This window comes from Meriones unguiculatus, chromosome 3 (assembly GCF_030254825.1).
Source record: "Meriones unguiculatus strain TT.TT164.6M chromosome 3, Bangor_MerUng_6.1, whole genome shotgun sequence".
NCBI classification, from domain to species: domain Eukaryota; kingdom Metazoa; phylum Chordata; class Mammalia; order Rodentia; family Muridae; genus Meriones; species Meriones unguiculatus.
Window position 1 is genome coordinate 66,621,310 of NC_083351.1, and position 16,036 is coordinate 66,637,345.

Consider the following 16,036-nt stretch of genomic DNA (forward strand, 5'->3'; position numbering starts at 1 on the left):
TATTCTGTTGGCTGGAGTCATAAATACTTGACTAATCAGTATCATTAATGCACATTTGTTCACATGTTCATATCTGATCTTAACAGAGGTGCCTCATATTTATTCACCAAACAACACATTTGTTGTGGAAATTACACATACATTTTGTAAGGTTAAAATGTTCCTGTTTCAAATGTAGAGACCCACAACCAAACATTGGGTGGAGCACAAGGAGTCTTGAGGAAGAATGATGGGAAAGATAGAAGGACCCAGAAGGGACAGGAATTCCACAAGAAGACCAACAGAGCCAACTAACCAGGGCCCAAGAGGGCCTGTGGACACCGAAGCACCACCAAAGACCATGCATAGACTGGACCTAGGCCCCCCTACAGATATAGCAGATGGGCAGCTCAGTCCTCATATGGTCACTGAATAAAGGGAACAGGAGCTGGCGCTGACAGGGATTGTTTTGATCACTTTCCCTTGGCATGGCTACTTTGCCAGGCCACAGGGGAAGAGGATGCACTCATTCCTTGATATGCTGGGGTGGGTGGGTAGGGGAGCTCTGCTCCCATGAGGAGTAGGGGAGGAAGGATAGGGAAACAGGGAGGGATAGGGTAGGATGGGGAGGAAAGAAGGGCTATGGCTATGACCCGGGTGTAAAATGAGTAAATAAAAATAAGTAAATAAAAAGTTCCTGTTTTTATCTCTCTAGACATTTTCATCATTTCTTTCATGTATGCTAACATGACTCTGATTCTCCTTAGTCTAGAAATATCTTTGTGAATTAGCGAGTTTTCTGAAATGGAACCATCCTGTCTTTCTAGAAAAGTGACAAGTGATTTAAATCAAATATATTGTTTAGCAAACCCTGGAGGGTTAGCTCCAGCAGTTAAAAGCACTGGTTGCTCTTCCAGAGGACCCAGGTTCAATTCCCAGCACCCACATGGGCACTGGCTGGCAGAATAACAATCCATGTGAGGCAAGAAGGAAATCCAGTTTAATACGACTTAGCTAGCTGGTGTTGGTTCAGATTTCTAGAGGTGCCCTGAGCAGCTTACTTTAAGCATGTTTAAGTACAGTGTAATTTGGGAAAAGGTTTCCTGGTCTAACACAGTCTCCTGTGCACAAAGAGGCACAATTACATCAAAACTCTATTCAGAATACATATCACTTCTTCTAAGAAGATATGTTCTAGAGATGGTGTACATGTGTTATTTTAAGGGCCTAGGGGAGGATCTGCTGTGCTCTTGTCCATACAGGTAAGGTAGAAGTCATCTAGCTACCTCTGGTCCTGGTTGTGGGAGCTTGATATTGCCTGGTTCCTGGAGCCCACCTGCAGAGTCAGACAGTCCTTGAGTGGGGAGTGAGGATTGAAAGAAAAATTTAAAAACCAAGATACTACACATGGGATCTGTTCAAGAGGGCTTCTAAGTAGAAACTAGGTGCTCATTTCCATAGTCCCATTTTGTAGTCAGAGCAAAGCACTTTGATACAATGAAGTTCATTTAGAAGTCAGGCTTGTTTACCTCGTCCACCTGTCTGTGTGATCCTCACACAAACAAAAAGAAGTGAACTTGGCAAAAACATCCTGCCTATCCCTGTCTCCAGGTGAAGGCCAGGGTGAAAACAAGCTTTTCTGCTGAGAGCTCAATAACAAAGCATCCTGACAAAAAATGGTTCTCCACACCTGGTCCTCCAGATGGTTCAGATCACCAGGCTATTAACCACCTCCATTCTCAGTTTTCTGGATTAAAAAATCAGGTTGTATATATTTATTCTTTTTCCTTTTCTTTTTTTTAAAAATCTGTTTTTAATACATCCCAACATCAGTTTCCCCTCCCTCCACTCCTCCCTTTTGTCCTACTTCTCCCATCCCCCCACACACACACTATCTCACCTCTCCCTGGATCCACTTCTCCTCTGTTTCCTTGCAGGCCTCCCAAGGATATCAAGGGAACACTAAGTTACAATAAGACTAGGCACAGACCCTCATATCAAGGCTGGATAAGACAAACCAGTAGGAGGAAAAGGGTCCCAAAGAACAGAGAAAGGATGAAAGAATCAGAGACATCCCCACTCCCTCTGTCACGAGTCCCGCAAAAACACCAAACTAACAACCATAACATATAAGCAGAGGACCTACATTGGAACCATGCAGTCTCCATGATTGTTGCTTCAGTCTATGTGAGCCCCTATGAGCCCTGCTTAGTCAATTCTTCTTCCAGGGCATAATTTTTTTTCTTTGAAAAGGCAACCCTAGATGTTGCCAAGAATGTAGAAACATTCTTGGTTTCTCTAGTGCTATTTGTAAGTGCAAGGACCTTTGTGCTCCCAGTACACCCACATGGCAGATCATAACCATCTTTAATTCCAGTTCCAAGGGACCAGTGTCCTCTTCTGGCTTCCACAAACACCAGGCACACATGTGGTTCATAGACATACATGCAGTCAAAATGCCCATACATGAAAATGAATAAATAAATATTTTAATCAAAATATAAAAGCCCTGGATTTGCTTAGTTGAGGTTTTAGTTTTTATTATTAAATGTGAGGAATTGTTTAAAGGTATTTGTGGAGATAGTAGAGACATCTGAAAGTAAAAGCTGCCTTGTCTGGAAGTAGAGGATTTCACTACAGTGATGACTATGAATGACATTAACATTGGAAAGGCATCTTTTGTCCTCACTGCTTCCAATATAAAGAAATTTTACAAGTAGATTTTTTTTTCTCAATGCAGTTTATTCAGGAACCTTGAACAATCTTCTGACCCTGGGGAAAGCCAGCCCACAGCTTAAATAGCCTCTGGGTAGCCAACCCCAGCGTGCCACGTGGGCAATGCAGATAGGTCCACATACACGGAAGCAAGCCACATCCTCAGCCTTAGCCACATATGGAGTTGTTGGTGACAGAGAGCACTCACCATCGGGAAGGTGGAAGGCGGAAACCAGCTCCATCTTTAAGGCGCGGCATACAAGTAGATTTTTACCATCATTTCAAAAAACACATAATCCCTAAAATATACAAATGATATCCCCAAATGGAAAATTATAATAAGCCTGAAAGTATGATTTAAATCTAAATTTTACAAAATGCAATAAATGGGTTGAATACTTTTATTCTATTTACATTGACATAATGTTATTCATGGTCATTACTGTATTCAACTCCTCTATTTCTTTAGAGGCAAATCAGCTTTTATTTTCAGACTTATCCACTATATCCATGAATACTTTTAAATATTTTTTTATTTTCAGTCTCTGCTATGCCTATTTTAATTCTACATTTGTTTGTTTATACATTTTTTTCTTGTTTGTGAATCATGGAAATGCATCTATTTTCTTAGAATTTTTAGAGAATCCTTATATTAGTCACTTTTCTGTTCTGTGATAATACATCATGATGAGGTCCTTATCTTAAAAAAGATGAAAACTTAAAAAAGATGAAAATCTTACAGTTCCAGAGGAATAGTAGTTCATCGTGGCAAAGAAGATGGCAGCAAGCTGCAGGCATGATGGCAGGAGCAAGCATACGGCAGTGAGAGTAAACCAGAAGTGTTGCCAGACCTCTAATGTCTAAGCACATCTCTAATGATGGGCTTTCTTCAGCAGCAAGGCTTGGCCACCAACTGGGGACTAAGTGTTCAGTGACTGTAACTATGGAGGACATTTCTTGTCCATACCACTGCAATCCCTGAAAATTTTAACAGGAGTTTCCACGATGGTGTTTCTCCATGTCATTGATTTCCTTATTTAACTTATTTTTACAAACCTAAGTTTCTAAGTTTAGTCTATTGTTTTTTTCTCATAACATCTATATTCCTGCAATTTTTTAAAACCACCCACTCGACAGAAAGTATCTCCTCTTACCCAGAATCAGGGTCCCAATACAATATCAGCATCCTGGTGATGAATGTGGGAGGATATCAGTCAGTATCCCCAGCTTCCGTTCAAACCCAGATTCCACGTGACCTTTTGTCTGAGAACCCTCATACAACAGTCCCAGAAAGAGGGCTAGCAGCACCACCAGTCTGAGGAGGGCCAGGACCTAGGAAGGGAACTGTATTTGTTGGCATTAAGTCTTCCAAAGAAGTCAACAAATTAAATTTTGCAGCCAAATAAAATATTGTCAAACCCTAAACTCCTGTCACTGGTAAACTTCGATTTAGCTCAAGACTTAATCCATCTTGTAAATTCTGTCCGAGATTTGCTTGGCTTGATTTCTAAAATTCTAAAGCATAATAATGTAGCTGTTTATGAACGAAAGCATTACATCTGTGACTGTTAACTACTAAGGAAGCTTGTCCCGACTGTGGCCCAGTCCAGTTGCTTCTCACCTTATCAGAAACTGTGAAAAAAAGAATGTGAACAAGAGCTTAACAACTTCTGCAAAATTAATGCCTAGAAAGAGTGGATGGATGGAGTTCAAGACTAGAAAATACATTGATGATATCTGTGCACTATGACAGTAATTGTGTGATTTGGGTGGCATTTTGGAATTTACAAAGTGTTCACATAAACAAGATCTAATTTAAAATCAAAGAACATTAGAGACAAGCTATTATTCATTTGTTTTAGTCATTTGAATCAGGGCCTAAGATGTAAATATAGGGCCAGAGGAGATGGCTTGGCTGCTGAAAGGATTGTGTGTGCTATGTTCAGATCCCCAGCACCAAGCAAAGCCAGATACTGCTTAGAGGCCCAGAGTTGGAGAGCCAGTTCTGGCTCCCTGTGGTCTATTCTATTCTCAGCATGGTAGACAGGAGGAAATTTGAATATTATCTCATCCCTCAATCTTCACTCAAAACAAAAACCTGAGTCCCCAGTCTCTCACCAGGTACTTCCTTGGCCACTCTCTTGCCCTCATTATTCTTTTGTGTTCCCTCAACCCTCTCCACAACACCGGTTTCATCATAGTGCCACAAACATGCCAGGCCTGTTCTCCCACTCCAGGGCCTCTGGAGAGGCATTTCTTCGGCTTGTCACATGTTCCCACATACCCACATGGTATACTTCCTACTTCCTTCAAGCTCCTCTGCACCAAATACCACTTTTCACCACAGCCTCTTTAAAATTGCATATCAACACATATGGTCCCTTTTCAACTTTTTTTCTATTGGATTTATAACTTTCAAGTGCAGTAAGCAATTACCTTAACTTAATTGTTGTCTATTTCTTTTTCCAAGAAATAGACAACAATTAAGCCAAGATTGTTAAAGCTAAGATTGTTTAACTATTTTGCTAGCTGATCTATGCTCCAGTTCTTTAGTCTATATGTGCTCTCCTTCAATAAACATTTACTAGCCTAATAAATGAGAGGGAGTAAGTTAATTAAAACCAATCAACTCTTAAGTCCTATGATTCTGGTGCACATGCAGGATAATGAGCAAGCCATCAAAATTGTGTATTCCGCTCCCAAATTTAGGGTGCCCTGTCTGAACAGTCTCCAACATAACAGGGTTAAAAGACTTGCTTACTATAGGATTATTGTGGGCATTTCCTGTGGACCCTGTACATGTGTGGAAAATAGCGGATTCACTCATATCACTAGATATCCTAGTATTCAACTCATTGCTGTAGCTACTAGCACATTAAGACATCTTAGACATATGTGGTGCCTGATGTTCTGTAGTGCAATCTGAACTGCTTCCTGGACCAGCAAGTACAGATGGGAATTACCATGATGACAGGGAAGAAAGAAACACTCTAGGGAAAGTGTGATGCCAAAGAGAAAGGCCATGCCCTGGGTAGATGGGCAGTTCAAAATAGGAAGTCAGTTCTCTCTGGACAACTACAGAGTTGTACCTTTGCCAAGCTCCACCCTGGTCTCCAACCTTGAGAAGTGACTTTGTGGGGATAATTAATCACAGGATATTTTTATTCTTGCCCTCCCATTGGAATGGACTAGTGCACTCCTTTTTCCCTATCACCTCACCTCTCCAGGGATATAAAGCAAGCTAAGAGTATAGCTTTAACCAGACAAAATTCATCAGAAACTCTTGTGGCAATCCCCCATCTGGGTTTGCTCTGTCTCTCCGCTTCTCATTTCTTCATTCCCACCAGCCTCACCATCTCCTGTCTATCTCCGGTTACCTTTCTCTTCCACATCTACCCACGGCAACCACTGCTCTCCACTTTACCTGGGATCTTGCCAACTTCTAGACAGCATGACCTGAGTCACTTCTCAAACATTCCCAGGTCATCCCTCTCAGAGCCCAGGTAAGAAGATACCTGGTGGTGGCAATCATAAGCAAATAAAGATAAAGAAACAGTGAAAGTAGAGCATAGGGATAACTCTGACTGGGTCTGCACTAAAGAGATAACAATGATGAAACGCATGCTCATGCCGTTGCCTTCATCTTCTCTCTGCCAGATCTGATGCCTCTTTCCTCAGTACATTACACAAGTGTGCTGTCACCTGCAGAGCCCTTCAGTTCAGGGTACATTAAGATACAGTGTGAGGCAGCCGTGAATGCCAGAACTCTGAAGTTTATTCCATTTTATTTAGTTACTTTGCCTAAATGCTGCCTTTTGTCTCTGCTTTCCCATCTACAAATAGGAGATTTCGTACACTTGTGTGAACAGAGGCTTTAGTGATGAGAAGTATCCAACAATACATGGTTCCCATAAGATAATTTGTAAGATGACAATGAGGGAATCATTCTTCAATTTTTAGAGGCATAATTCAGGATGACCAGGTCTAAGAGCATTGTTCAGCTTTATGAAAGTCAAAACTTTACCACTGACAATACCAAAACAGGAAAGACTTCCCTTTATCCTTCCTATTTTGGAATTAAATCCTTAGTCCCTGGACCACATCAACCAGAGACATTCCTATTGCAGAGAATGTAGGTCCCTGTGCAAGCCTGGCCTTCAGTTAGCTGAGTACTCTGCATTGACCTTATTTAATCTAATCATTAGGTGCCTTCTGGCAAACTTGGGGGTCAAATTTGAACAAAAAGGAATTAGGCAACTGGACAGTAGGCGAAAACCTGATGCATTAATGCTCACAAATCATCTAGGTGATTCCAGGGAGACTGAGCTCTCAGGGACTGTAAAACACTTTCCTTGGAAAGATGGCTCATCCCAGTGATAAACAGTATTTTTCCTACAAGGGCTGACCATTTTTGTTTGTCGGTTTTCATCTTAGTGAATCATAAAAATGCCGTGGCAATACTGAAATAACCTTGGCTTCTCCCTCTATGCACCTATCTTACCCACCACTTAGTTCTACCTCTGTGGCCAGCAAACAATAAAACCCCATCTTTTAGAAGAAAAGTTTTTCAGTTTTACAAGGTAGCCCTCTTGCTGTCTTGAAGCATGAGGTGTAGTTTCTAAATTAGGACTGTTTTCAACCCTGTTAAAATCACCTTCATAGAAAACAGTAATTGATTTAAAAATAAATTTTGGAAGCAAACAAGTTTTCTTACATAGTGAAGATATTGATGTTTTTGAAGTAAAAGTAAGTGATCCTTAGGCCTAGGATACTGTTCAGAATTTAACAACACAGTGATCATTCATTTCCTGTGATAGACTTGACCTTTACAGTGTCAGAACTGGGGCAGTCTCTGCACCAGACAGTTTTTATGTGGAACATTAAAGTGCTCATTTTTGAAGCTTATCTATCTGCCTCTGGAGGAAGTCTGTGTTAAAGACATTCATTAAAATGACTGCTGTTTCATGCAGGGAGAGAATCTCTTTCAACACATCAAAGGCATGGAGCCAGTTCTGCAATCAGTAGGACTCCTAGATTTTCATGGTTCAAAGTTCCTACCCAATTGAAAATAAGAGAGAGCAGGATGCATGGAAAACATCCTTTTCCGAAAGTCCTAATCATGCACAATTGATTTTTGGAGAAAGGAGAACAAAGTATGGCAAGCATCCAGAGTGCTCTAAACAGACACCCTCATTACTTTTGGGTCTTTTCCCCCTGAATCATCAGGAATCATGAAGCCTGGAAAGCATTAGACAAAGTTCAAAGTCCATGGTAGCATGTTGACCCAGTGCTGGACAAAGGTCAGCCATGTGGCTACCATTTTAAGAAGAGCTCATGGGTAGCCTTAGAAACTGTCAAGATCATCTCCTTGTAGGATCCTTAAATACTTCAGAAAATGAAATAATGGGGGAAAGCAAGAATGTCAGTGTAAAGAACACTTTCTCTATTGATTCACTTAGATGCTTGTAGGCGATAAACATGACATGGAGGAACTAACGAGAGTTTTTATACTCAGACTCACAAAAAGCCTTTGACTAGCTATCACATCACACTCAGTCATGAAGGATTTAGCAAGCTGCTTTATCCTGTGAAAGAAACAGACCCGCTAGAGAGAAATGCCACACAGGCAAATAACACATCTTCCAGGAAATAAAAACTGAGATCATAAATAGCTGGGGGGGAAAGGAGTACATAATGTAATCATTAAATCCAGAGGTGATTCAGCAGCCCGAGTAAACAAACTGTCAGACTGATGGAAAGATACTGCTGGAAAATGTTTGTGGGAGTAAAAAGTACCAACATGATGTTTAAAATCAAGGAACTTTATTTCACAAACAATGTTTAACTGAAATATATAATAATGCAAAAATATAAAATTAATGCATTTCAAGGCACCTGTCATGAATCAAGGTGAAGGGCTGCATGACCAGGAAAAGGAGTCATTATAATCATGCAAGTGGAGCTCAAAGGCTGACATGTCAATGACAAAGTAAGTTACATCTCAATATGATGAATTACTTGCTTTATGGCTACCACTGTGTTGTGGGTTTTCCTTATACTATTCCTATTCTTTATAATGACTCTCAGTATACAATGTCATGACCTCCATTTTTATATAAAGACTTGAAACATCAAGAAAATTGAGGACCTCGGACCTCACCCAAAATTTAATATAGTTGGCAAGGGCTTGAGGTGAGAGGTGAACCCAGAAATATATATAGCCTGTACAGCTACATAAAGATAGTTACAAACACAGAAGAAAAAATAGTAAGATTGAGATATTGATATATTGTTCCAGTACTCAAACTGCTAAAAACATTATTGGGATAACTAAAGTAGATACTTTTAAGTATTTTCTTTATATTAAATTATCAATGAGGAAAGATGAATTGAAATCACCTGTATGATGATAGATGATAGATAGACAGACAGATAGATAGATAGATAGATAGATAGATAGATAGATAGATAGATGATAGAGATCTATATATTACAAACTATCTTTAATTACATCTGTTTATACCCAACCAGCACACAGTGTACACTGGGACCTTAGGAAGATAGCGGGCACACAGGCAAAGGACCTGAAGTATGGGACCAAGAAACCTCAAGGGCTGAGGTTTCTAAGACAGAAAGATGGATGGGAGGATAATCAAACTAAGCCTTCCAAGTAATAAAGCATAAAAGTAAGACTACCCCTAGCCTTCCTGTGTACCCATTTTGTGCCGAGTCTGTTCTAGAAACTTCTCCACATTCTCTATGCAATCCTCTTCAAATTGCTCTTTTGTTGTCCCCATTTCACAGTAAGGCACTAAGCCTGCAAGAGTTAGTTTATTTGCCCCTCCTCCCCAATTCAACCATCCAGAAAACAACAAAGCAGTTTTAAATTGTGAGTACTCTTTGTCTTTCAGCAAGAATCAAGGGGAAACATGAATCATCATCTTTTGAGTATATGTTAATCCTTTAAAAAAATAAACAAATTATCTTACTGTCATTTATAGAAAGTCACAGACTTAGTGCAGTCAGAATATGCAGATTGTTTTGTAACTTGCTAAACTTTGCTTGTTTTAAGACAATGACTTCTGCTGTGGCATTTCTTATCAGTGCTTCTGTAAACTGTGATGCTAGACCATTGAGCTTAAATCTAAACTGGAAGGCAATTATTACAATGTATAATATATGTGTGTGTGTGTATATATATATATATAACTCTTCTCTTAAGAATATCGAGACCTGGATTCAGTCCAGTTCTGCCCACAGACATTATTGAGGTTCCAGGATGTGTAGCTGCCTCTCTGAGTCTTACATTGGTTTACTGTAGCATGAATCGAACTTGACCATTTGACCTTTACATATCTCCAGCTCGATATGTACAGAATTCTCAAGGGCTGAAGGTATCTGACCTGTCTGTCTCTCATATCTTCCCTTCTACCCATTCTACCTATTCTGCAACCATGGAAGAGTTCTGATTGGCTATTGAAATGGGCAATGAGAAACATCATTGTAAGAGATAATTTTAATACTCTGCACACACACACACACAAAAAAAAAATCTAAGGTCTGAATCTCTAACCCAGAAAACCTTACAACCACATCCAGATGTCCCGGGCCACCAGCCAGCCATGACTCCATATGCGTTTCGTAGAGCCTCACACAATTAGAAGCAAGACTCTGCCAGAACAATAAGGAGAGCAGTGATGAATGTCAAAACTAAAAAGAAATTATTTTTAGAATTGCTATCTTAAATTATCTGCATTGCTGCTCACATCCACTATCCTCAGGAGAAATGCCAGTGAGGACAGAAGTGTCTGGGAGTCTGGGGGCCATTTCTAGACTGCAGGAAATCATAGAAAGGTGATAGCATAAACCTCTTGTGGGGAGGAGATTTGAGGGAACATTTAAATGAGTAAGGCTACATGGTTTGTGATGTGCATCCTATATGTAAATTGTGTTATATGAGTTCACTGAGAAGCTGGCTCATGGACCAGGGCTATCCCTGTCCCATTTCAGAACCACAGGCATGTTTATTTCAGTGTGTTCTCCAAGGTCTCTTGCCTCGCTATGAACTGTGTGTCCCCTAACTCTGTGACAGAGAGGGAAGAAAACAGCAAAATAGCTCATGAATAAAAATACCGCATCCTTGAAAATAGCTAGAAGATTAACCATCTGAAACAGAGGTTGCTACTGTTCATCATATGATATAAAAGGGCCTATAGAAGGAAAAGAGAAGCCAAAAATTCAGCCATGGAAAAGCTCATCCAGGGAGAGAATGCTCATTCAGAAACGACAGCTGTCTGGCTCAGCTTCCCCAGTCAGTTTCTGCTGGTTGTTCTGACTGCCTGATTTGGTGACCTTGTCTGTGTCTAAGGCTGCTTTTCCTTTACTTAGAAGCCTCACCAGAGAGGGCACTCTGCTCTACTTGGCATCTATGAGGGACTGCATCTGGCTGTCTCTACGGGGTTGCTGCAGTACATTTTTGCTTCCTGTGTCCAAGTCCCTGATTTGATGATGTTCTATTTTTGCTGTTACTTGGAAGCCTCCCCCAGGGATACAATGCACTACCCAGGCCTCTCTCTATTGGGAACACAAACTGGCTTCCTCAACAAGGTTACTGCACTCTGTTTCTGCCAGCTTTTGTGATGTTGTTGTTGTTGTTGTTTGGTTTTTGAAGATTTATTTTTTTTTATTTTATGCTTACAAATTTTGTTTTGTTTTTGTTTTTGTTTTTCTCCTCAATGAATGTGTGTGTGCTGCATACACACCTGGTGCCTGTGGAGGCCAGACAAGGGCATTAGCCCTTGGAACTGGAGTTACAGACAGTTGTGAACCACCAAACCACTGTATGCATACCGGGAGCCAATCCCTGTGGCCTTTGCAAAAACAGAGTATTCTTAACCACTGAACCATCTCCCCAGCTGTTTCTGCTGGATGTTCTCAGCCCCTAATTGGGTGATGTTTTGCTCTATTTTTTTTTTTTACTTATTCTTTTACTTTGCCTGGCTATATAATTAATCAAGGCATTCAAACCCTATATAATTAATAGACATCGTGGGCCTTTCTCTAGACCGTACAGAACAATAACAAAATAGCCTGTGTAAAACCATAGGTTATTGGGTGCTAAACTTTTTGAGTGCAAAGCTGGCTATAGCATTAGTTAGTTAGCTATAAGTCATTCAGTTTCCTCGTCTGTAAAGTGAGCGTGGGAAGAATTCATTTATTTCACTGGGTTGTGGCTACATTAAATAGACTATGCTTCCAGTTCTTAAGATCACTTTTGTAGAACTCTCTTAAGTATTCATTTTTGTTGTGGGTGGTGGTGTTATTAATCCCTTACAAGAGTGAAGATTTTCACCCCATCTGCCTGGGAGAGGAAGGTGGTCTAGGCATCTTTTCTCTCTGTCTCTCTGTCTCTCTCTGTCTCTCTCTGTCTCTCTGTCTCTCTGTCTCTCTGTCTCTCTCTCTCTCTCTCTCTGTTTCTCCAGGTTTTTCTGCCAGGAAGAAATGGCATGTGAATCAATGTTGCTTTGGGAGAGTCTGGGACTGCCAGCCTCTGGCTCTCAGTGTTGGGATTAAAGCTGTGCTTCACCACGCTCACCTGATCTTTCCATTTTCTTAGCCTAGTAGACCTAGCTTTCATTCCTAGATTCCTCCCGAAGAGCTAAGCAAAGTAGAAATAACCCCCTGGTCATATTCCGCTAGTGAAGCCATCGGCTTGTTTTGTACATCCTCACTTTGAAAACATGTTCTTCTCAGGCAACTCAATCCGAGTCTGCCATCACTGAGTGCTTCTTCTCATCTGCCTGGTTTACATCCTGAAAGCAAATGCGATTAGCACAAATGTGTCTGCCTGTCCTTCCAGAACTCACCCCACCGGCCTCTCTGCAGAGATGAAGAGGAAGTGGTAGAAAAGCAGCCAGAGGCAGCTCAGTGGCTGTCTCTGTCCTGGGCACTCCAGAAGTTGTATCATCCTGAAACCTCAAGACAGTTCTGTTTCTCTGAACTTCATCCTAAAGCTGCAACATCTGGCTGAGAACAGGCACGGGACTCAGGTTGGCTAAATTTGATCAATAGATGGGAAAATCCTCCACTCCACCCCACCCCACCCCCCAAAAAAAGGAAGAAGGGAAGGGTTTAAACCTCATAAGAAACGAGTCTATCTCCTTCAAGCCTATTCCTGCCCCACCTACCTCTTCCTCCATTACAATAGAATATGGTAGCAAATGTTCCCTTCAAAGTCCAGAAGAAAGAGCACAGAATGGCGGTGATAAATCATAACTCTCCAAAAGGAGCATTCAACAGCAAAGGCCACGGTCTCTCTAGGCCTTGCAGCTCTTTCATCCAACTGCGCATTGCTGTTTTCACCCAGCTCCGCCACTCTCGCACTCTGGCATGAGGACTATGAACAAATTACAGTCCGTGTTGGTTAAGCCATTGAAGGAATGACGAAGTCTGACGTTAAATTTTTAAAAGACGTAAAGCAATTTTTAAAACAGCTTTTGTTAACACCTGTTAAGAAGTCAGTCATCCTCCCGTAGGCCACAGAGCGGTGGTCCCACGTCACGCCTGCTTCACGCAGGAGACTGAGAACAGAGTGTGACCTACACAACGGCAATGGAAGTCTGTTACCTACACAGAGAAACTTGGGTCTGATGACAAATGTGTTGAGAGTTGAGCCAGTGCACATACACCCCACCTTTCCTCACAATGTCAGGTACATTTGGGTCCTGATAAAAGCCAATAAGGCCCTTCTGCAGAGCATCCTTGCTGCCCAGATACCTGTCCTGAGGTGTACCGCAAAGCTAGGTCTACCGAAGGATAAATTAATACAGATTGTCTGACTGGCTCCAGGGACCTCACTCCAGAGCATAAAATGTGCTGTGGGGAGCTGCAGGTTCAGTCCGGCTCAGGAACTCATATTTTATTTTCACTTCCCTGAGAAGTTAAACCCTTTATGTCTAGGCCCTGCCCCAGCTCAGTTATATTTTTCACTTTATAAATAAGAAGTTGAAAGAGATGGTCTAGAAGACCCTCACATATGTTTCACTCTATGACTCTATGACACACCTCAGAAGGCAGTTCAGAATGACAGAGTTAACTAAGGAAGAGGATGGAGAAGCAGAGAGGAGAAACGCATTTCCTGCCTTGGGAAACTTTGAAGACATATATGTGTATATATGAAGCCATATATATCACAAAATAACTCAAATGATACTATATATAATATAATAATAATATGATATAATTATAATATAATGTAATAATAATATAATATAATAATACATAATGTAATGTGATATAATATAATATAATATAATATCTCTCTCACAAAATAACTGAAATGTGGCCACTGCTTGATTCTGTGGGTGGAGGTAGGAGTGATATGCTCTAAGACCGCAGGTCTCAAATCATGACTTCTCTGGAAATTGCAGTTTGAGAAAGCAGCAAGGCAGGAAATTCTAAGGCAGAAGGCAGGAACAGCTGCACTGTTTGACAGTGTGTTTCTCTGGAGATGTTAAGGGGAAGAGAGACCAGTAACAAACCACAGACCATTTCTGTAGCCCCCACTCTCAGGTCTGGGTGTCAGAAAGGCCACACCCACAGGCTCACCCGTCCTCTGCTCTGCCACAGGTGCCGCCTGACCACAGTGCATGGACAGCCTCAGCAACAGCACCACACCCTGTGGCTTTCTGCTTCAAGGCTTCTTCGAGTTCCCGCATCTGAGGCCCCTTCTCTTCCTGGTGCTCCTGGCTGTACACCTGACCACTTTGAGTGGGAACCTGCTCATCCTGGTAGCTGTGGTCTCTGTGCCCAGCAGGCCGCCCATGCTGCTCTTCCTTTGCCAGCTGTCAGCCATTGAACTCTGCTACACGCTCGTGGTGGTGCCCCGCTCCCTAGCCGACCTGAGCATTCCTGGCCATGGCAGGGGAAGCCCTATCTCCTTCCTGGGTTGTGCTGTCCAGATGCAGATGTTTGTGGCACTTGGCGGGGCTGAGTGCTTCTTGTTGGCAGCCATGGCCTATGACCGCTATGTGGCTATCTGCCACCCACTGCGCTATGCATCTATAGTGACCCCGGGTCTGTGTGCACGACTGGCCCTGGCCTGCTGCCTTGGGGGACTAGCAGTGTCCGTGGGATTAACGGTGGCAGTCTTCCACCTGCCTTTCTGTGGCTCCTGCCTGCTGGTGCATTTCTTCTGTGACATCACCGCACTACTGCACTTGGCCTGCACACGGAGCTATGTGGATGAACTGCCCTTGCTAGGAGCCTGCCTGGTGCTGCTGCTGCTGCCCTCAATGCTCATTCTGACCTCCTACGGGGCCATTGCCTCCGCCCTGCGCCGCCTGCATGGTGGTGGCGGCAGACGGAAGGCTGCCTCCACCTGCGCCTCACACTTGGCTGTCACCTTCCTGCATTATGGCTGTGCCACCTTCATGTACGTGCGACCCAAGTCCAGTTACTCCCCACGACTGGATCGCACACTAGCGCTGGTGTATACCAACGTCACACCGCTTCTATATCCTCTTATCTACAGCCTGCGCAACCGGGAGATCACGTCTGCCATCCACAGGGTGCTGGGGCTCCGCGCATCAGGGTCTGTGTGAGCCCTGATCACAGGCAGAGGCCAAGAGAGAGTGGGCAGCCCCATTTGCTAGTGTTTGGTGTTTGCATCGGGAAAGGTACCTGGGAACTCAAGGGCGAGATTTGGGAAAGAGAACTTGGAAACAGCATCAGAAGAGACAGAATAGGTAGCTGTGTTCTTCATCTCTTCCTGGAGGAATGTCAAGAAGTAGAGAGACCTGGAACTGCATTTAGTGCTTCCTTTGATCCCTGCCAAGTTTCCCAGTGGGCCTGTATGATGCCAGTGGTGAGAATGGCACATGTGAAGAATAATAACATGTGAAGATAGAGGCTCAGAGACCACTTACTTAATCATGCTAGACTTGTCAAGGCTGGGGGACGTAATAGGAGGTTTCTTGAGAAAATAGGTGGCTCTGTGAAATACTACAGAATGAGTAGGTGTTAGCCATGAAAAAAAAAGAAGGATAGAGAAGGCCCCAAGCGAAACTGGTTAGCAAAGGCTAGAGCAAACTGAACAAGATCTCACCAATGGCTGAAGAATCTGTATTGTGAGCTGCTGTGGTCCCTTGCCCTTTGTGTGATAGCCTGGGCTGTAGTGAGACAGACATAATTGAGAATTTGTGTCCACCTCTTATGTGAGAGGCCATGGAGATTGGTTCCAGGTGTCTGCACAGGAAATTGGGTGTTGCTAGAAGAATCTGAGATAAATGGTAGAAAGTACAAAACCTTGACTGCATGTTGATACAGGCAGAAACAACCTTTG

General features: G+C 42.4%; 1 protein-coding gene across 1 annotated transcript; it reads left to right on the forward strand.

Moving 5' to 3' along the window:
- Positions 1–14,342: 14,342 nt before the first annotated feature.
- On the forward strand, positions 14,343–15,296 carry LOC110558409 (olfactory receptor 10AC1). Its single transcript, XM_021653286.1, has one exon. It carries the CDS (start codon positions 14,343–14,345, stop codon positions 15,294–15,296), a length of 954 nt encoding a protein of 317 aa, XP_021508961.1.
- The last annotated feature ends 740 nt before the right edge of the window (positions 15,297–16,036 follow it).

Coding starts and splice junctions, on each gene's coding strand:
- LOC110558409 (XM_021653286.1), top strand. CDS start 14,343: ATGGACAGCCTCAGCAACAGCACCACACCCTGTGGCTTTCTGCTTCAA.